The 25,770-nt window shown below is 41.1% G+C and overlaps 1 protein-coding gene across 3 annotated transcripts; it reads left to right on the forward strand.

Moving 5' to 3' along the window:
• Positions 1–17: 17 nt before the first annotated feature.
• impact (impact RWD domain protein) lies at positions 18–24,918 on the forward strand. Of its 3 annotated transcripts, XM_076278809.1 has the most exons (11): positions 20–393; positions 636–764; positions 846–898; positions 2,916–2,978; positions 3,277–3,362; positions 10,983–11,114; positions 12,535–12,629; positions 16,128–16,201; positions 17,240–17,330; positions 19,802–19,936; positions 24,028–24,918. In XM_076278809.1, the coding sequence occupies exons 1-11, from the start codon at positions 358–360 to the stop codon at positions 24,085–24,087; spliced, it is 954 nt and encodes a 317-aa protein (XP_076134924.1). In that variant the 5' UTR covers positions 20–357; the 3' UTR covers positions 24,088–24,918. The 3 variants fall into 3 exon arrangements, with proteins under 3 accessions (XP_076134925.1, XP_076134924.1, XP_076134926.1); XM_076278811.1 differs by lacking the exon at positions 846–898; XM_076278810.1 differs by lacking the exons at positions 19,802–19,936; positions 24,028–24,918 and having other exon boundaries at positions 18–393; positions 16,398–17,324.
• Positions 24,919–25,770: the final 852 nt, after the last annotated feature.

The following is a 25,770-nucleotide window of genomic DNA, read 5'->3' on the forward strand; positions in this document are numbered from 1 at the left end:
TTCAAGGTTATCTTGATGTTGATAGGTTCAGGGGCGGGAGCATATGCGACAACACAAGACAGCCACAGCCTAAACAACACATGCACTATGTACAACTTTACTGTCAGTTAGATGGACTCTTTGTTTTAATGTATTAACTGTTGATGACTGACTGGAAATACTTTTAGCCCATTTTCTCTTCGTACGTGCATTTTAGACATTTGCTGTAGGTTGTAGCGTCAATTCATTGAAATTGCTGCTGGTGGTGAAGGTTGTGGACAACGAGGCTGCTGCGAAGCAACGTGGACAATTAGTTAGAACTCTACAGTAGGCTATGTTAGCAGTAAGTTAGTTTAAACCCTAGGCTATGGTTTAAACATGGCTCAGCAGGATATGGGTGATCTTCAATCTCAGGTATGCTACTGTAAACGTCATCTGCAGAATTTATTTTAAGGAATGCGATTAAAAATACAGCGTTATGTCTAAATCATGTATTCAATATGCTTAACTCTTGTCAGAGATTGAAGTTAGTTGTGCAACATCACAGTTAAAAGTCACGACTAACAGGAAAATGCTGCAGCCATCATAATCTCTATTACGTCTATGGCTGCAGCCACTTTTTCATTGATTTCCACAACTCTTTATTCTCTTTTCAGATAGATGAGATTGAAGCTCTGTCATCCATATATGGTGATGAATGGTGTGTGATTGATGAAGCTTCAAGAATATTTTGCATCAAAATATCTGACAGTTCAGACCATCCAAAATGGACAGCTTGTTTACAGGTAGGCTCATCTACATGTAATCAGCATATTGGTTGGAAATGTAACATTATTGGTTTAAGGTTGTGTTGGATTGCCTTTTAGACGATTCTACCTGCAGACTATCCCAGCAGAGCACCACCTCTATATCAAATAAAGTAAGTTTGAATGAAAGAATCCCCTGTCCTTAAAATTGAAAAATAATATGTGGGATCTTATTTGTGTCATTTTCTAATGTTTTTGACACAAAGTAAAAAAAAGTAGCTTTACTTATATCTGCAAGTTAAGCAAACCATGATGCTGGCTGTATTTAGGCAGTGTCCCTTGAATGCCCTTTAAAGGGAAGGGTGGGCATAATGGTTGGTTAAAGTGAAGTGTTGCAAGTCAGGTCAAGTTTATTTATATAGCGCATTTCATACACAGAGGTCATTCAATGTGCTTTACATAAACAAAACCAAACAAATAAAAGCATAGAAGGGCAATATAGTCAAAGAATAGTTAAAAGGTAAAGATCATAATAAAAAAGAAAACATAAAACACAAGGTAAAATCATTTAAAAATAAAGGATAATTAGTAAGCAAAAAACAAAGGCAAAAGTAGTAAAAAAAAAAAAAAAAAAAAGTAATAAAAGATAAAGTAGAATAATTATCAAGGCAGATTCAGAATTTGTAACTCGCCACAGTTAGCAGAAAGCATCTGAGAACAGTTTGGTCTTAAGTCTAGATTTAAAACTGGCTACAGTTGGGGCCTTTTTGATGTCATCCGAAAGTTGATTCCACAGCTGAGCCGCATAGCAGCTAAAAGCTGCTTCACCATGTTTAGTTCTAACAGTAGGTTTTACTAGCAGGTTTTTCACCTGGGACCTGAGAGGACGAGAAGGTGTGTACTGCTGAAGCATGTCTGACAAGTATTTAGGTCCTGCTCCATTTACTTATTTATAAACAAGCAATAGAGCTTTAAAGTCAATTCTGTTACTTACTGGAAGCCAGTGCAAGGACTTAAGAATTGGAGTAATGTGGTCAGTTCTTTTACACTTTGAGTTTATAAGAGGCACAAACACGAACACAAACACAGTCTAAAATCTGCCCCCATAGCGTAGCTTTGTAGTCTCCTGGCTGCACTCGCCACAGAAGGACAACTCAAGCTTTGTAGCACCGATTTATTTAATTTTTTTCTACCGAGAGTACTCAGGGACCTCAAACAACAGGGCCTATGTTGAAAAATTGCGTACTGAGTACTCCTTATGCTCAAATGCCTTTGAACTAATGGTTGTCCCAACCTGTCTTTTTATTATTAAACACTTATCCCTATCATTGTATACGAATGTTACCATTGGTTTACCAAATATGCCATGTTCTCACTGGATGAATTTGAAAATGAGTGGGTGGAAAAAGAGCTAAAAGAAACCATTGTTAACATAAATTGTCTGCTAATGAACTACATCTGTTAACTCAGCCCATGACCAGTTGCTCATCACCAGAGGATCCATATTTAACAACTTTTGTTACTTGATTCTTTTCTTTTGCACTCCAAGGTCCTCATGGTACTATACTGTGGCCATTCGTTACTCAATCAGAATGGTTGCCAAGCAACGTCAAGACGCAGCTATCAAGTTGTGGTATCGCAGTAATAAAGAACGAAATGTGGTCAAGGTGTATGTTTGTACTGGATTTTACGGCATCGAACGTGATCCAGTCAATCATAAACAAGGACCGGAACTATCCGTTTTAGAATCAATATTCTATGCTGTTTAGGCTCATTAGCTCCATCTTCTTCGTTTGCTTTTTTAAAATTGTATTCATGAAAGTTTTGCGGAAGAAAATGCAAGGCTATACATATTACTGCCCCCACCGAATGCAACATCAAAATGGGCTCTTTCCCAACAAGGGAGGGGTTGTGAACAGCTGTGAACTTTAACAGTAGCAGTTAATACAATTGCATAAACAATTGTGAATGAACTTGTTTTTCCATCAACCTCAGTTTCATTAAACCCTTTGCATATTTGGAGTTTATGCATCTCTTTTCCAGCATACATTTCTTAGACAACTTTGGCAAATATCAAGCATTTACACTCAGGATTTCCTATTCGAATGGTCAACATACATAAAAAAAGTTCAATGGAAGCCCAGCTACTGAGGCCTAACTGATGTGTTGGGTGTTTTGCATATTTCTCAGTGCTGGGTGGCTGAGAGGTCCAGAAAGAATGGAACTGTCAATCAGCCTGGAGGAGATTTATTTGTGAGTAGACCCAGTGAAACTCTACATTCTCTACAGTCAAAGTAATATGGTTTACATATAGGGTGAAGTGGTTGACAGCACCAAAATACTTTTGACAGGACTATACAGTCTTTTCTTATCTCTATATCCGTTGTCTATATATCCTTTTTACTAACGAGATCTAGTATCTCGTATCTAGCATATTTGGAAAAAGATCACTAAATAGCATGTTGCTTCTAGTTGTACAGAGGCATATGTAGGCTGTACATTTGTGCACCTACTGTACAGACACTAAATTTAAATGAATTTTTGTAATCAGGGAGAATGCTGGTGAGAGTATCCTCTATCTTTGGGTGGAGAAAATTCGGGAATTTCTTGTGGAGAAGTCTCTCAGCTCTGATTCGGGTAAGAGGCTAATTTATTGAAATGACACACACACACACACACACACACACACACACAATTTGTGCCTTGCGAATTTTGGTTCGCAGGGCACAAATCTTTGAGTTCGGGCTGCACTATAAATTTGCTTGTGGTTTCCTGGATGGAACATCATATTTGTTGCTCATCTAACTGCTTGGAAAGGGTTCTCTGTGAAATCAGTTTTGTGTGTCATGATTCATACACTAGGTGGCATTACTAAAGCAAAACAGCTGCTCTGTGAGGATGGGGATCTGGGAAGTACATAAACCGGCACTTTTTCCAAAAGGCAAGTAAATTAAACAGATCCTATTCATGACGATGCCATTTTTAACCATTAAAAAGAAGTACAAAATGGAGCAGGTAACAGGTGGGCATGAAGGCATATTTTGACAATATTTATGCAGCTTATATAGCTCATACTGTACATTGCACTTGCATTACCTAGGATACATAGCAAGATCTCAGAACAGGTTCCTTGTGTCATGGAAGGCCCAAATACTGCTATATATTAGGGGCAGCCGTGGCCTACTGGTTAGCACTTCGGACTTGTAACCGGACTTGCCACGGCCCCTTGAGCAAGGCACCTAACCCCTCACTGCTCCCCGAGCGCCACTGTTGGTGCAGGCAGCTCACAGCGCCGGGATTAGTGTGTGCTTCACCTCACTGTGTTCACTGTGTGCAGTGTTTCACTAATTCACGGATTGGGATAAATACAGAGACCAAATTTCCCTCACGGGATCAAAAGAGTATATATACTTATACTTATATACTTAAACTTATACTATTATTATTACTACTATATCCAGGACCAAAAACTAAAAACCTATCATAACTTTGGGACTGTGTTGTCACAAAATATTAAACCTTTCTGAGATACATGCATACCAATTTGACGTTGGGATTTTGCCAGCATATCTCAGGCCCTGTTGCCCCTGCACAAGTCATTTGTTCCCCGAGACAACTGAGCCACTGTGATGTTTTTGCTTTGAAAGTAATGGCAGTCTGACAGTGTCCTCAGTTTTGAACAAAGGTCTTTTGATCTGGTCGGTTTTATAAAATGCAATTATGTTTAAAGCATGCTGTGGAAATGCAGGTGGGTGGTGGCCAGAACCCCGTTTCCTTTCATTCATTTGTTTGCCTCTCAAAGCAAGACACGGGGTTGAGATACAATCGCCACCCAAGAAAGCCTCCATTACTGGCACTGGAATCTTGTTTAAAGTTCCTAATGGAGACAAGAAGATTACATTGTATTGATGACGGGCTCAAAATTGCAGAGGCCCAGAGAGCAGAAGCCCTGGGTGTTTATCTTGGGTGTATGTGGACAAGGACCTCTTTGATGGAGACACTCATTTAATATACCTGGTCTGCAGTGCTGCTAATCTTTTATTCTTTTATCATCTCAGGGATTCTGCAGGGCCGTTTTTCCGTTTTGCAAATTAGTTTCTGATGCAGATAATACGGAGGGCTAAAGGATGTTCCAGAAGGACTTTCAAATAACATTTTGTTATCTTCTCTTACCTTGCTCTCTTATAATTTCGTGACATTGTTTTGTGTGGACATTTGTGAGAGTCCCTGATTCATTCAAAATCATGAGCCATTCACAAAAATGTCTACTATTAGCTTAGCATCTCTCAGATGAGTAAACAGTCATTGTCTGTTTTGATGGACTCTTCCTCAAGTTGCAATGAGGGTACTGAATAGACCCTTCCCTACTACATAGTGACTTGTAGTACAAAATCAAACATTGTTTTTCACATAAATTCATATGATGAACAGCTGAGTTTTTATATGTTCAGGGCCAATCTCATTATGGCAAGACTGCTGTTGTTTTGGGCTAAAGAATGTGACACTAAATGCTCTTTCCCAGTATAACTATATAATTTTCATAATAATTTCTATTTGTTAAATTTGTAAAAGAAAGGGATACATAACCAGTAACCATCTAAAATGTCATTTTAACTGCCAAGATGATATGCATTTGCTTCTTGCAGTAATTATGCTGTGCTAAATGTTCTGTTGTGGCTAGCCCCTTTCAACTGCAGGTTTGCCATGACTGAAGCTTCTTTAAACAAAGGTTGTCTCGATATTTCACTGTATGTTTCACTCACTTACGCCTAGTAGATCACCTGCATCACACCATTTTTCAGTGCAATGTGCTATCTTTTAGACTGCACTCATAGCATAACAGGTACTCCAGTTGTACAGGTCATAAGAGGTCATATTGAGTCCACACGCAGTGCAATGTGGCTGTTTTTTTTTTTAATACAATGCAGTTGTGAAGTGGCAGGTGTGCTAAGTTACAGTAAGTGGTTTCGACAATGTGAAGGCTGTTGCTTCATGTTTTTATGTGTGTAGTATGCGATGAGTATGAGATTAATGTGAGGAAAACTAAGTATGAGTATTAGGAAAACTAGTTCTGTAGAATTGTGCTTGTTGACTGCCCAGCAAGGCATTATGGTGTGGAGGTGTGTGGTCCTAAATGTCTGAGGATAGAGCAGCAGATCTGTGAAAATAGTCGTCAGACAATGAAGTAATCAAGTAAATTATGAGAGTGAGAATATCTTTGACTTTTCCGTAGCATACAGATACCATCAGTAGTGCTTTAGATGAAGTGAGAAATTGAGTGCAAAATGTCAACTTTCATTAGACAGTTACAGATTAACAGATGGTATCAACAGAAAGTTAGGCCAGTGGAAAATGTGAGAAGTTTTTATATTGATTAGGATGGAGTATGGTCCAGTGTGGTAAATTCATGTGTGGACACACGTGTTGCACTTGTAATTGAAAAGTGCAATGTTGCATATTGACGCACAAGAAAATTGAGCAAAACACTGATACTGATAAGTCAGACCAATATTAGTTACTGGTGGGGTTAAAGATAGAATGAAGGGTAGAGCTATGACATACTGATACGTAAGTACTTTTAGGTTGCACTTTATGGTATTGCCCCCAGATACAGTACAGTGTTACTAAATATGAGGCCCTATTGGCCTTTGGCTTGACAATTGTTGACAGGTTGTTAAGCAAAATTGAGAAGGGCACATCCATGTAGTTTGTAGATCTGCATCATTACATGCAGATTGACCTGTGTACCTTTAAGGACGAATCTCTTTTGCGTGTAACAAAGTTAAGCATTTTTTGAAATGTGACCTGCATCAGTTATTAGCTCCTTTGTGCAGTGTTTGCATGTCTGTGTGTATGACAAGGATTTTCACTTTTCTACTGATAGCTGATTGTCACCAAAATAATATGCAAATGTCAGCACTGTTACTCCTAATGAAATTTTAATGAAAGGGGATGTTTCATCATCTAATGACTACTGGGTGTGCTGTCATGCTGTCACAGCAGGAAGTATATTTGAAGAGAGCTGGATGTAGTTATTCAATTAAGAGGGTGGTTAGGGCAGGGAGCACAAAATATTAGCCTGTATGATCACTAATCAAATCAATTTCACAGTCTTAAAATTTAACATTGAAGAAGATGACAATGGAAAGACTGCAAGTACAAATCGGAATACTTAACTTTTCTTCTTTGAAAATATTGGTCTAATTTTCTACACACAAAGGGAACATTTCAGAGAGAAATACTTAACTGGATGTATTTTGAAAGGCTTCTTGAAGACACCAGTTCATACAGAATGTTATTTATGTTGTACAGAATATCAGTGATAATAGTACACCAAAAACTGTATTTGTTTCTGTTGTTTACCCTCTTGTACACTCATTGCACCCTGTTGTGTGAAGGTGACAATTTATTTGAACAGCTCTTTTAGATGGTAACTCCAGTTTTCCATGCATTTCTCTTCGCATGAACTCCACCCACTGTTCCACACAGATGGCTCTGTGCTTCCTGATGTGCTTTCGCCAGTGGAGCTGGCAAGAGCTGGCTGCTGCTGCTGCTGCTAGGTCTGTGCTGGTCATTATCATATCCCACAGAAGCAGGGATCAGTGTTGGCTGGGGCCCAGTGAAGTACAGCAGTGGGCAGATTTCTCTCGCGGTGTCAAGCTGGTGGAAGCTCTACTCCTGAGGCCTCGCTCCTCAAGCCTTGCGGTGTGCAGCCACACCACCCCACCCCACCCCACCCCCCAATAAAAACCAGCCCCAAATGCATGTGCTGGAGTGAGGAGATGGAGCGATGCAATTTTTTCCATGAAGTGGCTCCAACATGGTGCCATGATAATTCAGGCAGGATTACAGCACCATTGCCCTGTTCTGGTACAGTGTCATTTATTAGGGCTATGTTGCAGTATGCAGTTTGTTTTTAGTTTTTAGATGCATTCTCCAAAGTGTCTCCAAAGTCAACTTGTATTACCACAAGCCAAGCTTCCCCTTGGGGATCAATAAAGTATCTATCTGTCTATCTATCTATCTTGATAGACCAGGCTCTGTCAGAGAAATCTTTTCTCAAGTTGCTCTCTGAGCCTCAACCATATAATCAATCACAGAAGCCACAAGTAATAGATTGCACATCCAGGATGTCTGTCTGCAACACACAATTCGGTATGGGTGAGGGCATGGTTGGAGATGGAGGTGTATAAATCTGTGGCTGGCACTAGCTGATCCGTAAATCTTACTTACTGCATTTAAGTGTGTCTTTGCCGTTACAGCCAATGCATTTTTTTGAAGAAGAAGTTAAGCTTTTCAGAGATTTTAGGACACCATACACAGAGGAGTTTTTTAAATTTATCCTGGGGTACCAGCATTGTACTGCGCTCCTCTTGTGTCTTTCTCACAAGGTCCTCGCCTCTACACTTAATTCTCTGTTTTAAAATGCATAGAGGAGGATTTCACTGGTGGTAAGGGAACAAAAATAGTGACTGGTCATATAAGACATGATGTTACATAGGCCATTATATTTAGTTGGGACACACAAACACAAACGCCTAACCTTTTGAAGGAACCACTCAGCTGTTTAGCGTAATCATAAAAAATAAAATGAACTTTTTTATGTGAATTGCCTATGTATAACCCTTTGTAGCACACCTCTAGTGGGTATTTTTCACTGGCTGGTATTTTTATGCACATGTGCTTCAGACAGTCCTCATCTGCACCATGATAAGGTTATTTATATATATATATATATATATATATATATATATATATATTATTTATATATATATATACACACTGTATACACACACACACACAGTGAGGCTCATAAGTTTTTGAACCCATGCTAAAGTTGACTAAAAAGAGGACATAAAATTATCTTTTGGAAATTGATCTTAATGCCTAAAGTAAAAAAATGAGCAATGGAAAAAAAATTGAACTATGGATCCTGATAAAGTTCCCTTGGCCTTTGCAATTAAAATAGCCCCACATCATCACATACCCTTCACCATATCTCACTATTGACATGGGGTACTTTCCATATCATCTCTTAATGCAAATCAAAGCAGCTATTAGGCTAACTGAAATAAAACCATGCCAATCTCTAGGTATGGTGAAGGGTATGATGATGTGGGGCTATTTTAATTCCAAAGGCCAAGGGAACTTTGATTTGAAGGTTATTGTGACTATTTCTTCATTTATATATAACAGAATGGTCTGTATTCGGTAGATTACAGTGTTATGAGTCTCAAATGTGCTAATGCATACAACCTCCGATGAGGTTTGAAACCTCCGATGTCACTTTGGCCCTTTTTGTTTTTCTTTTTTTGTCCTTCTTATTTACCATTAATTACCTCCGCAGGGCGGAGAATATCTGCATGTTCTTTTATTAAGAGGAGGGAAAGTATCCGCTGGGGCATAATTATGGTAATATAAATATATTCCAGAGCCTGGTCGAGGAGCGCACTCCTGTCATAAAGATCAAACAGGGTTTTACCCTGGGAAAGTCATTAAAATTTCAACAGGAGGTTTCAGGAGGTTGGCAGGATGACCTAAAGTTACTAAAAGGTCACTGGGTAGAGTAGGAGTGGCTGCGCAGTGACAAGTTAGAATTTACACATGGTTCCCTGTCCTGTTCGCCTCACTGTGATACATGGGTGAGCTTATGAAGAAGAAAAAAACCCAGAGAGATAGGTCAACCTGTCCCATTGTAGTCAAGTCAGGTCACTTTACATCTATAGCACATTTAAATACAACAGAAGTTGGCCCAGTGTGCTTTACAGGCTAAACTGTTTATTTACAATTGTACAATATATATGAATTAAAGGAATACAGAAGTATGATAGATATTATATAGCTGAAATCCTGCCCCTCTTTCGCATGCTTTGCCCATCTCACTAGCTGTTATTTTCTGCCACATTAACTAGTGGAATGTGCCGTTCTGGATAGTGTCTTGCATCTGGACTGTCTCTTTGAGGGATGATGAAAATGGCTTGACACAATTGACAATTAAGTGAATCCACCCTTTTTGTAATCTTTAATCACTATGTCAAATGTTCTTTAACCATAAAATAGATTGTGCCGTTGATTTGAAAAGTGTGTAGCCTCATTCCTTCATTGCTTCGCTGCTGAGAGAGTAGCCATGGTCGGAGGTCCCTCTCATGCAGCCCTCTCTGCCTGAGACTGTTAGCAGCGTGGTTGTTGTAAGGTTAAGTGGGGATGATCTTCAGACAGTGGAGCAGGGATAAATTCACAAGCTAGACTCTCACTGACTAGTGAGAGGCCCTTCAGCCAGGCGGTAGTTAACCTTTCCTCATCAGTATGCATTATAGCATCACTTCACATTATCTGATGGTCTGCCAGCATGCAATTGCTGCCTTCTGGAAAGGGCTTCATAGCCATGTTGGAAGGGATGTATTAAATCTCACTTCTGCTGGTTGGTCATTCTGCTAAACGGCACCACTTTGCCATTCTACTCTGCAGCCCCAAACCCCAAGGAATAGAACCGAGGCAGGGTCCTATGTGTGCCCGGCTCATTAAGTCAGCCTTGAAACTGTAAAATGCTCAGGGTATAACTCCCCTACGGTGTCATTTTCTTCCCTCTCTCCTGTATCTTGGGGTTATTCCTATTTCATGGCGTGTCTGTTCTGGTCGATCCCATATGTATGCTTTTTAAATGGCTGTGTAAAGTGTGAACAGGCATGGCACAGTGAAAACTGTTCTGGCAACTCTGTTGTCTATATCAGGGGTTCCCAAACTTTTCCACGACAAGGCTCCCCAAATACCACTAGGTTCTGGCCAAGGACCCCCTTGATGTGTTATTAAACCCATCTACAATACTACGGCAAATGTAAAAATACATTAAGTTAATTCTAATAATTATTTTAGCTACAAGCACTTTGCGATGGAGCATACAGTGTGTAAAAATTGCATTTTGGGCTTTCTGCTATATGAGAGCTATCACTCTACTATTATTCCTAGTCATTATCATGGACAATATAATGTTCAGATATGCGACAAATTATTCTAATGGCATTGTATAACAACCCTCATAGTAATAGGTATATTTAAAATGTATTTGTTGCTTTTATTTTTCCTTCCAACTTGCTGAGGCCCCCCTAGCACTCCCTTGTGGCCCCCACTTTGAAAACCACTGGTCTATATGATGGGCTTGACTTGTTTTGTCTGTGTGTGTGTGTGTGTGTGTGTGTGTGTGTGTGTGTGTGTGTGTGTCTGGTGTGTGTGTGTGTGTGTGTGTGTTTTGTGTTGCAGTGGAGGAGTCTGAGCTGAGAAAAACCATGGTGACAGAGGAAGAGGAAGATTATGACGATGAGGAAGACTATATAGACTACAGCGTGCTGAAGAACACCGACCAAGCCCATCTTTTTGTAGATCGACTTGGGGGTATGTTACTGTAGTTTGTTTTACCTCAAGTCTGCAATGCCCTGTATATTCATATAAGCAGCCTTATATATGCAACTGAATCTGTCAAATCTAATCTGAATTTACAATATACCTAGACTGTCTAATATTAAGAATATAACAGTGGCTCTATTACCTGTGAACATGTCATGGCGGTGGAGTATACAGCCATAATTCTTTTTTCCTCCTACAAGATGACAAAAATCACATAGACGTGGACGAGTGTTGCCATGGTTATTGGGTCCAAAACCCAATTAAATGTCATTGAAATGGGACAAGAAATGCGATGTCATTTACCCTCCACCAGCTGGTGCCACCATCAGAGTGGAAGGCGTGAGATAAGGTGGCTTAATGTTTTACTGGGGAGCACCTCATAGCTCCACCATCTGCGCTTACGTTTGCCCTTGTTTTGGGCCTGCTGTTACTGGGCTGGACAACAGTAAGGCTTTATAAAAGACAATAACACAGCTTTGCGATGCCTGAGTGCTAGTCCACTTAAATTCAGTTTCCAGAACAATGAATCTCGGTGTTGTCTTCAGGCTGGGCCCAGGCAGTGACTCTCTGTAGTTTGTGCGTGATTTTCCCAGCCAACTCGCGGCAAATGGACTATGCACTAAGCCTTGGGTGTGATGCCAAACGGGAAGCAGACAATCCAAAGCCTCCCTGAGGTGGTTCAGACTGGACAGGTGATTGGAAGGGAAATGCCTGAAGTGATGGGCCAATGGAGAAGATTCATTCACCAGAGTTTAGAGAAGCACTAAGGCCAATGATGATGTATAGGCCTGAAAACACCTTGCTGTCTGACATTGACATCTTCCCTCGAGTGGTGCGTCCAGGAATGAAGTTAAGTGAAAGAGGCACACAGCTGCTGGCCACTGACTTACCTGACAGGTGCATCATATCCATTATGACACTCTGTGCCAGTCCCATAAGCAGAGTTACAAAGGAGGCAGGTGTGACATGTTGAGTGGGCTGCATTCCCCCATCCACTTTGCAGGGTTAGAAGTTGACAAAGTTTATATTCCATATTTATGTTTGACAGAGTGGGGCCAGAGAGATTGGTCTAAACCATGTGCACAGTCTAAGCACTGGCCTGGGGACAGAGCTGCCCTTTCAGTGAGGGCACAGAGAAGCCATTTTCATAGCTTGTTATGAAAGTTGTTATGAAAGTTGCTATGAAAGTTTGAAGTGGAATGACTGCTAAGCATTTGGCAGGTGGGTAGATGAGGTCAGGAGATAACCTGATGTTGAGTGAATTTGGCACATAATGCTGCTGTAGTATTTGCACATTACAGAGTTGCACGTTTCTACATAATCAGATGCATTTGTATGTGTGTGTGTGTGTGTGTGTGTGTGTGTGTGTGTGTGTGTGTGTGTGTGTGTGTGGTGTGTGTTTGTTTAGGGGAAGAGTTGCCTGAAATTAAACACGGTGAACCCATCACAGAAAGACGGAGCACCTTCCAACCTCACTTAGCTATGGTGGTCACCCCCAAGCAGGTAAGTGAGCCTCCTCTGTCATTTGCTATTCCAGCAAATGTCACCAGTAGCCTCGACAAAATAACAAGAGGGAGCATTACTGTCCAAGCGCCTCATTCACAGGAAACACAACATCAGTGTAAGAGACTCATGAAGGACACTAAGCAAATCGCTCACCAATCGACAAAGAAGGCCTAATGAGTTGCTCCTTGAAATATCATTCGTAATCATCCGTCAAAGTGTTTCTGAGAGGTGTGCAGCTGGCCCGGAGTGTTGGTGGGTGTGTCTTGAATGCAGCCACTCTTTCTCCCTCTCATTCTCCCACTCTCTGGCCTCTCACTGTAATCTCCTTGTTGTCTCTGTGAGTGTGTCGCACCCACACACACACACTTGATCACACTTGGCAACTCTTTCACATCTTTAGGGGGTCAAACGTATACCCCCATCATTGTGCCATTGTCTAGGATTCCCTTGAACTTTATATATGTCTGTACTTAAATTACAATGCACATTTCTAGGTCTATTTTTATTTAATTTAACAGTTGAAGGTTTAATATAGGACTTTGTTCTGTTAATGGCCACCAGTATACAGTCTAAAGGATATGTGATTGCCATCTTTATATTTTTTACATCCCACTAAAAACAGTCAACCACACTATCACACATACACAGTAATAGCATGGACTATACCACAACCACACAATCCGCACACACACATACAAATCAGTAACAACAAAAACTACATTTGCATCATATGCACACACACATATGAATAACAGAGCTGTCTTTCCTGTTTGCTGACACTCACATCTGAGCTGACAGAAGTGTCACATGTCAGAACTTGGATGGCGCAGCCACTTGACAATATGCTCCATCTCTGGCACCTGGGATTCGGGATTCTCCCACTCATCTGTGAGAGATGTTCCATGCTCATAAAAGCTGTGAAAAAGACACCTGTCTCTTTCACCCAAGTGTTTTTCACATGTCAGATGCTGCCAGAGGCTTTTTAACCCCCCCCAATGTGCTTCAAAAGATGCTGTTGATCAGCCTAAGTGCATTGGACTGAACATTTTCAGGTGTTATTATGCATGCTGTTATTATACTGTGAAGACAGTGGAAAGTACTCAGAACTTATTTCGAGACTTATGTCAGTGTCTTTCAGGACGTATGTCTAATAATTTCCTAAGATTGTATTCAAATAAAATTCCATTTGTCTTCACAGTATTTCTTTGGGCACCGAACCTTGTTTTCCACTGAACCTGGAAACTCCAGTAGCCTTTTTTTTTTTTTTCGTTTCGTGTCAAACTTCTACAAATTTGTCTGCAAATCAGCGCTTGTGTTCCCTGGCAAAACTCTTTTTAAATCCTGCATGATGAATTGGTCTCTAATACCACATTAGTACACTCAAATTAAACTGTGAGGCCCAAATACACTTTCCTGGAGTACGCTGTGTCATAGCCTGACGGGGATGGATGGCTGGCTAATTGAACTCTGAGTCAGTTGACTGCTATGCCGGTTTAGTGGACTGGTAGCTAAACCCATAAACACACTCTTTCGCAGACTCTCGCAGGCTCATAACAACTTTTCAGGCACAGGCGTAATGATCCGTTGAGTTCCTGTAGTTGCTTTGCTGTTTTGATCACCTTTGTTTGACGCCATTGTTTATGCTTGCTGGATTCTTGCAGGATTGCTGTTTGAAATTGAAAAATGGAAATCTTTGTGAATTTTTCACTGTGACAACAAATAGAGGGTGACACAGAGACATGCTCATAAACAGACACACACACTCAGCCCCAAATGTCACATTATGAATATTTGGAAGTATCACCTCTCTCCCACTCCTGTGTGTGTGTGTGTTTATGTTTGTGTTTGTGTATGCATGTGTACACACTTTTTTTGTTGTTGCCGCAGTGAGAATGAGATGTGCTTCCGAAAGGGTGATTGAAATTCCCAGAAAAACCTGAGGCTACAGATCAGCAGCTTAAGTCATCCTTTTGTCATGGTCGCTAACGGTTGAACAAACCCAGGGATAAACAACAGGCAGAGGGCCTTTCAGTGGCTAATAGCTTCCTAAATGCTTCCCTTGCCACTCGGCATGTCGGTGCGTCGAGTGCTGCTCCGGATCCCCGCTGGTCGTGTTCCCTCACTGTTGTCTAATTCCTGTTCCACGTAGCCGGAACACGGAACGCATTGACAAGCAGTGGCTCCTCCCTAGAGAAGAGGTTGTTGTAGTGGCAAGTAGAAGTGTTTTTTTTTTTTTTTTTTGGGGGGGGGGGTCGTTTTTCCCCCTTCACATCTTCTATGACAACCTCACCAAAATAAAATGTTTTTTCTCCCCATTGACACACAATGCACGGTGCTCTCTGGTCTGGTTTGATAGGAAGGATCAGGAGGAGCTAAAGCTCAGCTTTTAATGAGAAGAAAGGAAATGCAAATACTGCACTCTTGGGCCTCTCCGCTGAAGTACATTTATTGAGCAGCATACCCTGTGTGCAACGCATAATTAAACGCTGCTGTCTGTCAATACTCTGCCTGGCCCATTCCTCCAAAGTCTGATGGGCCCTGCCAGGTGTTCCTCTCCAAGGCTCTGCTTTGAGGCAGAAAAGTAAACACGTCTCTGAAAGAAGCCCGAGTCCTTCTTCCCAAGTGTGAATGCAGCACAGGAACCCCAATATTTGTAACGCTTAGGTAAACACCGTCTCCATTATTACTGAGCTCCGTGCCGGCAGGGCTGAGTTTATTGCAACTGTGGGGAGAGGTGTGATTTGCTATGGGAAAATATACGCAGAAAATATTTGCGAGACTTAAGATGATTTGATACCTACTAATTAAGTGAAAGTGTGTGGGTTTCTTTTTTGCCTTTGAGGACACGCTTGGATTGAGTGTGTTCAGTGACGGTTTGGCAAACACAGTTGAAATTGAAGGTACAGGTACAAACACACACACACACACACACACAACATAAAACTTAAGGGGAAAAAAACAAAAAGAGGGAAAGCAGAGGCTTGTGCAATGTAATTTGATAGATGATTATCAGGTTGCTTTTTATAAGTGGGTGTGGAGATGGATACGCTTCATTGGTTTTCATAATCAAAGCCTGCTAATGTTTGGTTCTGACTGTGTATTTGTTCGAAATAAATAAAGACAAGAGACATAAAGAGAGTGCGCTTTTTGTCTGAAAAGCAAATTGTGATGTGTGATGAATACTAGATGTGTTACGTGATGTGTTAAGAATACTTTTGAGGGTGGGGGGACATTATTAGCCACGGGAATGACAACTACGAGCACAGCACTTAATGCGACCCTCAGCAGACATGTCACTCTCGGGGTGACTTTTCACACCGGGCAGGCTGACTGACCTCTGATGGAAGTCCGTGGCATTGTCTCCTGCACAGATGCTTTTCCATTAGCATGTGATAAAAGCATCCTTCAGCCCGATCCTGCTGGGTTCCTGGGGAAACCGCTGAATATTAATGGTCAACGCTTATTTTGCTTTCTGCATTTTTGAATGAGTTTCAGGTCCGACTGGTACTGGACAAGCTGTATGAAAATAAAAAGATAGCCAGTGCCACTCACAACATCTATGCATACCGGTAAACAATTTGGTTTTCATTGCAGGGCATGGGCATGCTTCACACGTGTCCATTTCCATGATTTTCAATATTTTCTGCATTCCAGTATTTATTATATGAGTTTGTGCTTGAGTTTGAGTTTTCTGTGTTTGTGTGTTTGTGTGTTTGTCTGTGTCTGACTGTGTGTGTGTGTGTATATGTATGTGTGTGTGTTTAGGTGTGTCTGCATGTGCTCTAGCATCTTTTATTTTTATGGGCTCATGCATAGACTGTATATACAGTCTATGGGCTCATGTGTTTGTATTCCTCTGGGTTTTAGGAGAATGGGTTGTGTCTCAGTGGACGGTGGAGTGTGTCATCTGGGATAGATTAACCAGCAGGTGATGCTGACATTCAGAGCCTGCCTACCGGATCCATCCGTGCCTAATTACTGTGTGCATGTACCAAGGCCAAGCAGATAGAAAATGAAGCCTGAATATATGTTTCACTGGAAAAGCCTGTGATGAGCTTGAGTGAGCCCAACCTGTTGAAGAGTATAATTAGCATTTTTGTGCTGTTTGATAGAGCCATCATCATCAGAGGCTAATGTGACTGGGAGGAAGAAGTCTTTGTTCTCTCACTTCTCTTCTCATCTTCCAGCGGCTCTGATTATGGTAGTCTAATAATCAAGGGCTGATTAAGTCCAAAGTATAGGAAAAGCCTTTTCATGCAGTCGTCTGAAGGGACGGTCTGGTCAGTCCACGGCTCTTCTGAATGTGCGTTTCCTGACAGTACATTTCCAAGTGCGTCTTAGCTAAGATAAAATCCTTTACTCGTCTCACAGAGACATTTACATTGTTACGGCAGCGAAAGGTGACAGCAAGTATAGAATTGACGAGTAGGAAGTGTACCTGCACATGCAGATGGACATGCACATGAACAACAGCATGCACCGATGTACTTTATGTAATCGACTCGCACACACACTCTCACACTTCTCATTCAAGGTCATCCATGCCCACTCACATGCACACCTCCTTAGGGTTTGTGTCTTCCTCAGTCTCGTTATGTTGTGTGTAGGATACACTGTGAGGACAAGAACACCTTCCTGCAAGACTGTGAGGATGATGGTGAGACAGCTGCAGGTGGAAGACTGCTTCATCTTTTGCAGGTACAATTTGTGTATATGTGTGTGTGTGTGTCTGTCTATGTCTGTGAGAGAGTGAGCGAAGCCTGTTTGCTTGGGCAAAGATAATGGCCACATTTGAACACAGGCAGGAGTATAATCCTTTTTGTCAGCTAATTTACCATTGTGTCAAGAGCTTAGAGGCATAAAACAGTATTGCTTCTCTCAGAAGGTAATTAGCTGAGCCAAAATGAATTTGCTGAATGTATGAATATATGTATGAAATGTGTTAATGCCTGAAAAACAACTTTTGAGTCATCTACTCTCCCTTTGTCATGCCTGCGTGCATCTCTCACACACTCTCCCTTTCTCTGATGGCCAAAAAACCACACACAATTCATCTCCATCTGCTAGCCACCCTGTGCAAAGTACTCATTGAAAGAATATGAAACTATTGCAGCATTTTAATGAAAGCCAGGCAGCTTGTCAGGCATGCTGTGCCTAAGTGCCTAACTCCAGCATCAGCATGGTATCTCCCCTCCACTCTCCTGTCATCTTCTGTCATCTTGTTAGGGGGTTGGTGGGTCTTGTTGCATGACATCCCTTGATTATCATATCTCCTTTCTGGCTCACCAACCTTCATTTCAAGAAGCATTAATGCAATGGCTACTCGATTGTAAATCAGAGGCAGCATGTGGATGTCGTTGATGGTCTATTAAGTCAAAGCGTCTTGATATTGTTATTTCTGGCACATTAGGAATCTAAACACTCACTGAGTGTTGAGTCATGTGTTGGTTGACTGCTATTCCATGTACTTAGTTGCCTCAGGGAAAGCTCACTGGGATTACCTTTTTGAGGTTTGAGGCAGCGTGACTTATTTTTTGTGTCAAAATTATCGGAGGGTTGAAAAATACCTTATGTTGTGTCAATGATGTTTGCAAAACTCATTTACATATACATTTATCGTTCATTTAGCCAATGCTTTCATCCAAAGTGACTTACAAAATACAATCGAATGACAGTTCTAGTGGTGCAGGGATAGTCTAGTGGTAAGTGCTAGATTGAGCCAGGTGTTGGGAGCACTTGGGAGCTGGAGTTTTTTGAAGGTAGAGAGGGACGCCCCTCCTCTGGTAGGAACTGGTAACATGTTTTACCAACGGGGAATAACAGAAAACTTTTATCCATCAAAAAAGCAGGAACAGATTTGATTTTGTGCGTTTTCTACATACCGGTACGTATAGTTTAAGTCAGTGGTTCTTAACTGATCTGGCTTTGGGACCCACAATGTCCCTGTTCATTAAGTCGCGACCCATATATTTTTTTAGCGTTCTAACATGACCTGTCACATTAGCTATGTCTATGGCAATGACTGACATATGAATAGAGTCTTATCAAAATAAAGGTCAAATATTAAATCTGATAAGGTAGCATTTTAAAGCATTTGAATCATTTTTTTTACCACAAGCTCTGTGACCCACCCAGAATGGTGGCAACCCCTGGGATCGAACTCACAACCTTAAGGTGTTCCAATTGGAAGCCTAGATCCCTATCCCCTACAGAGCCCAGATCCCTATCCACTACAGAGCCCGATCCCTATCCAGATCCCTGACCACTAACCAGAGTCCAGATCCCTATATCCACTAACCAGAGTCCAGATCCCTATATCCACTAACCAGAGTCCAGATCCCTATCCACTACAGAGCCCGATCCCTATCCACTAACCAGATCCCTATCCACTAACCAGAGCCCAGATCCCGGACCACCACCATCTCCCAAAACACAACACATCTGTGTACAGTGGAGTAGAGCTGGACAGATGTGCATTCACACAATCTGCATTTGTACAGTAGCTTGGTTCTTTGGTTCATTTGCTCATTTTGTCCAGAGTGTTCAATTAATCTAAGAAAAAGGCATGACCTTTTTTTGTCTAGCAAAGCAGTACTAATCTCAGAGTGAACTCCAATTCACATTTGTTTTAATTAAAATAACAATGTTGGATCTTTCTAATTAATTTTTTTCTTTCCTTCATTTCCTTCTCTTATTCACGACTTCCTCTCTCATTCATTTGGAGTTCAGCTGAATCCATTGAATGCGGGTTGAAAGCCATGACACATGCCCTGCCACAGAGCAGACTATTCCCATTGAAGTGCGCTCCTTCAGAAACAAGATAAAAACAGGCAGATGGCAGATGCCCCACGCTGGCACACTACCAGACATGGCATGAGAAGATTGACAGGCGAAACAAAGCTCTTGCTCAGACTGATTCATTTGTAACCGTCATTCTCACTGTCACACACCAACCATACCTCCCCCCATTTTATATAATATTACTTAAATATTTTGACAGGCAGATGGATAACACAAGGAGATGATTACTTTTGGGTTTGCTCTGTAGGTGCTGTTTCCGGTGTCAAATTCCCATTGATTCTTTTTCCTCTGTGTGCTGTCGTATTCACCAAACAAAACAAACACATTCACCAAAAAACATGTGTCCTCTGCTTTCTCCTTTCACTTAGATTCTGGATGTTCGGAATGTGATGGTTGTGGTCACTCGCTGGTACGGGGGCATTCTGCTGGGGCCAGACCGCTTCAAACACATCAACAACTGTGCCAGGAGCATCCTGGTCCAGGAGGGCTTCGCTGAATGTTCGGTAGGGGCCGAGTAATTCATTGGGTCTGCCAATCAGATTTGACTAATTGCTCATTTGCATCAGTGTGAGGGCAAAAAGGGAATGGCATTTGCATCATATTTCAGTGAGCCTCAAGAGTTTTGGAAAAATCAAAGGAAACCACAGGCAAAGCAGCGGTGTCTTCTTTAGTGAACAACAATTTGTGTCCATTGAAAGCTCTTTTCCTCTGTGGTTGGATGGGAAAGAGAGAGTTTAATTTCTGGAGTAGCGCGTGACTGGATTGTTTATTGTTTGATGCCGGTTAATTTCTGTGCAAATGGGAAAGTGCCGCATTGTTATGGTTACAGAGTCCGGTTGGGATGTTTGTCACCATGCACTGTGCATCTTCTCAGTACATGTAATGATAGAACTCTTAATGACAAGCTAAGCACTCTCATTCACTCACAAAATAGAATCTGAAGACCACTCTTGTTGTAACATATGTTTTTTCACGCCATTATATGGGAGGTTGCAGTGGGCAGAGCAAAGTATTTGCTCAACAGCAAGCTTGGAGTATAAATGCTTGTAGCTGGAAACAGTTAGATGTGTGAGCCTGTTGTTTTGTGATGATGATCCATGTTCGCGCTGTCATTTATTAGCATGATAATGGACGGAGTGAGCACTTAAGCAGGACCAGGCCCTCTAGAGTGTCATAATTAAATTATGCAGAAGGGCTCTTTCAGATTCCCCGGACCCTGGCAACTGATGTGTCGGTTGTAAGGGGCCGGTGCCTTGTTCTGTTACCGCTCCTGAGGGAGGTACTAGGTAGTGTATGGCTGTGCATTGTGGAGATGCTGAAAAGTAAGGTCTCATCACAAGTTCTCGTCTTTTCAGTCCTTTTGGGAAAAAGTAGGGCTAAACTTCTGGAAACAATATTTCCTGAGGATAATACTGTATCTGAGGCTTTTTTACTATTATTATTTATAGAAGGTTACATAAGTGCCAGTACCTTAAGTGCCACTGCTTATGCACTGTTTCCTCAACAGCCCTTTTCTGCCTCAAGCCAGACTTCATGCAATGCTAAAGAGTTCACTCTTAAGTAAACTCAGGGCTGGCTTGTTTGGAAGTCCTTTGAAGTCCCCAAGATTAAACAGTCACTCATTAGCTATTGCCACCATCTTATGTAGACATTAATCTTTTCAGTCATTGCTGGCAGCTAAAGAGGAAAGCGATTTGACAATGGTCTTGGAAAGAGCTCATGGTGGACTATGCAGCCATTTTTAATAAACGAAACCCCAATATGTATATAATTGCATAGAATTGCAGATAAAGAGCAAAATCAAAGTAGAAAAACACAAAAAGCACACATTGTTGCCTTGATTACATGGATAAGACCAAGCTGATTTGAAATTAAAACACTTGAATGTCAGCAGCTATTTTTAATAACTGTAACAATGTGCTTATATAACACCCCATTTTAATTGAACAAGAATGCATACACACACCTGACACCTGATTACACTGTGAGACAGACTTCGTCTGGAGGTGATAGATCTGATTAAATTCTGATCACAATACGTGCTTTGTGCATTTGTGCCCTCCATTAATGTGTTTTCCAATCCCAGTTCGGATTTTCGGCTGTTAAAAGCGCGGTCAGGGATTTCACAGGAAGTTGTGTTTGTTTGTGTTGTGTTTAAATTTATTAGCAGACCCTTTTGTGCAAAAGAACGTACATCATATTTTAACCAAGGACCAAATGAAACATGCCAGAGAGGTATCTCACCCCTACCTTCAGTATCCCCAGGGAAATTCCATGCATGATTTAGTTTTTCTTTGGGGCACAGACTTCACCCACTTTGTTTATTTCCACTTTTCAGAGCCTGGGCTGCCTACAGAGACCGTTGTTTTTTACAGTGTACTCACGGAATGGACAGCTAGTGGTCATGAGGAGATGATTGCTTAATGTCACAAAAAATGTCAAACCCATAAAAATGTTATGGGCTTGAAATTGTTGATTGTTTTGTTTTTGTCCCTGATTGCACCTTTAAGTGTGGTGCATAAAAGTAATCTTAAAAGGCCACAACAGTTATGTTATGGTGCCCAAACAAAAGGCAACAATACAGCATCAACTCAAAATTCACAAGTCCTTGTTTCAACTACAGCTGCTGTCGGTGTACATATAACAATAGAACCAACACTCTCTTGAAGTGAGAGCCCTTGCATATCATTATGTTTGAGGAATAATTATAATATACCCTTGCTATTCATGCAGCATGAGATCTGTACTTGCCAACCTTGAAATAAATATTAGATGAGGTTGTGTGGAGTTAAAAGAAAAACTCTTCAGACAGAAGCGTGAAATGAGCTTTGGTGGCCTTTGGATGTTTATGTTTACATTCTAAAAATGAGCAACCAATGATCTATGTACCTGACAGAGGTAAATACAAATCTAAATTTAGGGAAAATGTCAACATTCAAACACTTCAGTGAAGTAAATTCTGATAATGAACAACGGAGGATCTGTCACGGTTAAAACATTTTTCCAACTCCAGGGTTGGTGAGATGACTCTTCTGTGACCCTCACTAAGACAGTGAGACAGTCTCACTGAAAAAGACTTCACAGCATTGCTGAGACACAGCAATTATCACATGATCGGCCACTATTCAGACTAACGTGTGTGTATCCTTAAAGTTACCAATGAAATTGCATAACATGAATGTAACGTAAACAAAACTATAAAAATAGCACACACACACACACACACACACAAATATTTCACCTTTTAAGATTCGGTTTGCCACCCTGAAATTGGCCCTGTGTTATAACAAAAGACGAGATCCAGCACAACAGATGCTCCATCAGACTGCTCCCTGCCTAGCTGCTCTCCCATCTCCGACACGCTGGGTCGTCTGATTGCCAGCCTGCATGCTGTAATCTGCCACCGTGTGCTGGCATGTCGCTACCCAGCATGTGCTGTGTTCCTGAAACATGCACAGAAAATGTAACAATTGGCTGTCACCTGGTTCCCCTCCACCAAGAGAAAATCCAGTTTCTAAACGTTGTTTGCAGTAGTTTAATATGCACATGTGGTTATCACAGCACTGAGGTTGGGACAATTCATCCCATAAGTCTTACTATGACTTACGGTCACCATGCTGCAGTGCTACAGGTAGCCTTTTACACAGACAGTAGCTCATAGATGACGGTAGCAAAGCTGACAGGTAAGAGCAGGTGTTACACAGCAGTTGGCTCTATGAATGGAGGCACTGAAAGCACCATTAGTCTGGAATTACAGTAGTACAGAGTACCAAGCATCACGGTGGCCTGACCTGATTGTAGGGGTATTTTCAGTCAGGAGAATACTCAGGAATACTTTCCTGTCCATCTCCCAACATATTTCTGGGATAGAAAAAAGGCTTCTGGGTTCCTGCTAAAGTGTGTGAAGTGTCAAAAACAGAAGATAATGCATCCATATGTCATAAGGTATTGTATTTGCTTCTACATGAAAAGGCTGAGGCTTTCAGTGTTTCAAAGAAAGAAAAAAAAAAGAAAAATGAAGTAGAAAAGACATTGTTGACTATTGGGATATATTCAGCAACCCTCACCACATGATACTTCATTAAATATTGTGACAAATATGCAATTCTTTAAATAGACAACCAGCTGAGTACATGCTCCCTTCAAATGTATTTATTCAATTTGTTCCAAGACTCATCCTTTTAAGTACAAAAAAGAAACCTAACCTTTATTTCATATTGTAATGATAGCTGGCTGTTGTGTAAGATTTAATCAAAAACAGGGTGTTATGCTTTAATATCCATATAAAAGACATTTGTGAGTTGTAATATTTATTTTTATTTATTCATTTTATTTGTTAGGGACCATGTACAATTTTTAACATAATTGTTGCCAATATTGATGTGTGGTACCAGAGTTAGCCTTAGGCTAATGAATAAGATGCTAAGAGCTAACTAAGTAGCAAACAAAGCGACGCAGGGAGTGTAAGTTTGCTCGGCAGAGGCTGGCCAACGGACGCAGTCCAACAGAGCGGAACCTGTGGGTGATGAAATCACCTTGCCCAGGCTCACGTTCCTCACTCGTGCCTAACACTGTTAACTTATTCCTCCCCCAGGAAGAAGCAGGCAAAGGCGGAGGGAAGAGCAAGAAGTCCCGAGGCAAGAAGACAAAGTAAAAAGGAGGAAACCGCTGGATTCTGACAATCCCAAAGGAGAAGGAGGAGGGATACATGGAGGCTGTCTGTCTGTCGGCTTTAAAGTCAAACAGGGATAGATGGAGTCTGTTTGTCTGTCGGCTTTAAAGTCAAACAAGGAGGGATAGATGGAGTCTGTTTGTCTGTGTGTCCAGATTTATGGAATAATAAAATTAAAAGAATGCAGTCATGAACCATAAGGCTATATGGATCATAAGGATCTATGCTGATGGCTGGCTACCTCTAACCATGTGGCCAGCATGACTCAGATACTCAGGCTCCTTCAGGTCTCTCAGGCGGTCTCTACGGTTAGAGGCATCCAATAAATGTATACGTGCATTGTTCACAGAAAAAAACGGTCTCAGTAAAGAAAGTATTACATGTGCAATGTAATGTTAGTTATGATGAAAAAATCTAAGTACTATTTGTGTAGAATGTATTGTGTCAAGGGCTGTTTTATGATAAAAAAAGACAAACCCTGACTATATTATATAGTTTCTGAATGTCCGACTATATATATATTTTTTTTTTTTTTTTTTTTGTCAAAATGGCAAGATCCATTCACTTTGTACACAGGACCAGTGTTAGGTAATGAAGCACAGGCTCTGACACCTGCCAACACCATTTATGTGAAAATCCAAGCAGGTTGTCTGGAGATCGTGTTGGGGTCTGACACCTGGTTTTGGCTGCCTTATCAACTCAAACTATATCCAACTTGTGCCATTACAAATTAGATATTTAAAATTGAATTCCACATTTAATAAGTTACTGATTGTCCAGGGTGTCTGATTCACATTAAAAAATCTTTCCTCATGTATGTCTCCCTGTCTCTTACATTTAGTCACATTAATGGCCAAAAATTACTATGCAAATGGTGTTAATCAGAACATTTCTGTGACCACTGCTTTTTTTGGACATGAGGATTTATCTCTTTTTAGGGTTCGAAGTCTTACAGTTCTCCAAAAGGGTAAGCCTTACATTCCTCCAAAAGCCTTTACACATAGTGCCATCTTCCTCTTGCCAAAGCCATCAAATAAATATTCTGAAGCTGATCCCTTATGACATATAAAATCTTCATACCCAAGAGAAAATCTTCCTACTTCACAATCTGGTTGTTTTGCATAAAATTCACAGCGACAATGGCACCCACTGCATTTGCTTTGAAAAGCATAAATTCTGCCTTCTCTTTGGCATCTTTGGTACCCCAGTGATTTTAACATAATTTAACTTCAGACCTCTCCTTCTTTTCCCACGATCTCTTTTATGGTCAGCATGGATGCCCAGTCTTTTGATTTTTCTCTTTGTCGTTAGAACGGTCTCATCCCACGTCTTCCTCACATCTCATCTCACCTCACTCACCTTTGTTTCACTTTTTTACCTCTCTCCTCCTCCATACCCTTCATCACCTCATCTCTCCCTCCATCCCTTTCTTAAACCCTCCATCCATCTCTCCTCTAGTGTTCTTCCCCCCTCCCTGAACTCTTGTGCTATTCCTTCTCCTCTGCCACCTTTCTCCCACAGAGTTACCTACTGCTGATGAATACTAATTCACCTTTTTCAGTGCAGCTACTCTCTCCCTCTCTCTCACTCTCATGTTAAACTACCTCGTCTCCTTCGAGAGCATCTTCATCCTGTTTATTTCACCACTTCTTCTTGTCTCGCTCC

This window comes from Alosa pseudoharengus, unplaced genomic scaffold, assembly GCF_046254945.1.
Source record: "Alosa pseudoharengus isolate Yale_2024_CS ecotype anadromous, Long Island Sound unplaced genomic scaffold, YU_APseudo_1.1 YU_APseudo_1.1_scf_11, whole genome shotgun sequence".
Taxonomy (NCBI): Eukaryota; Metazoa; Chordata; class Actinopteri; order Clupeiformes; family Clupeidae; genus Alosa; species Alosa pseudoharengus.

Excerpts from the sequence above, each read along its gene's own strand:
- impact (XM_076278809.1), top strand. The coding sequence starts at position 358 with ATGGCTCAGCAGGATATGGGTGATCTTCAATCTCAG. Across the intron at positions 2,979-3,276 it reads AGCCTGGAGGAGATTTATTT|GGAGAATGCTGGTGAGAGTA; the intron begins GTGAGTAGACCC and ends TTTTGTAATCAG. Across the intron at positions 17,331-19,801 it reads GACTGCTTCATCTTTTGCAG|ATTCTGGATGTTCGGAATGT; the intron begins GTACAATTTGTG and ends CCTTTCACTTAG.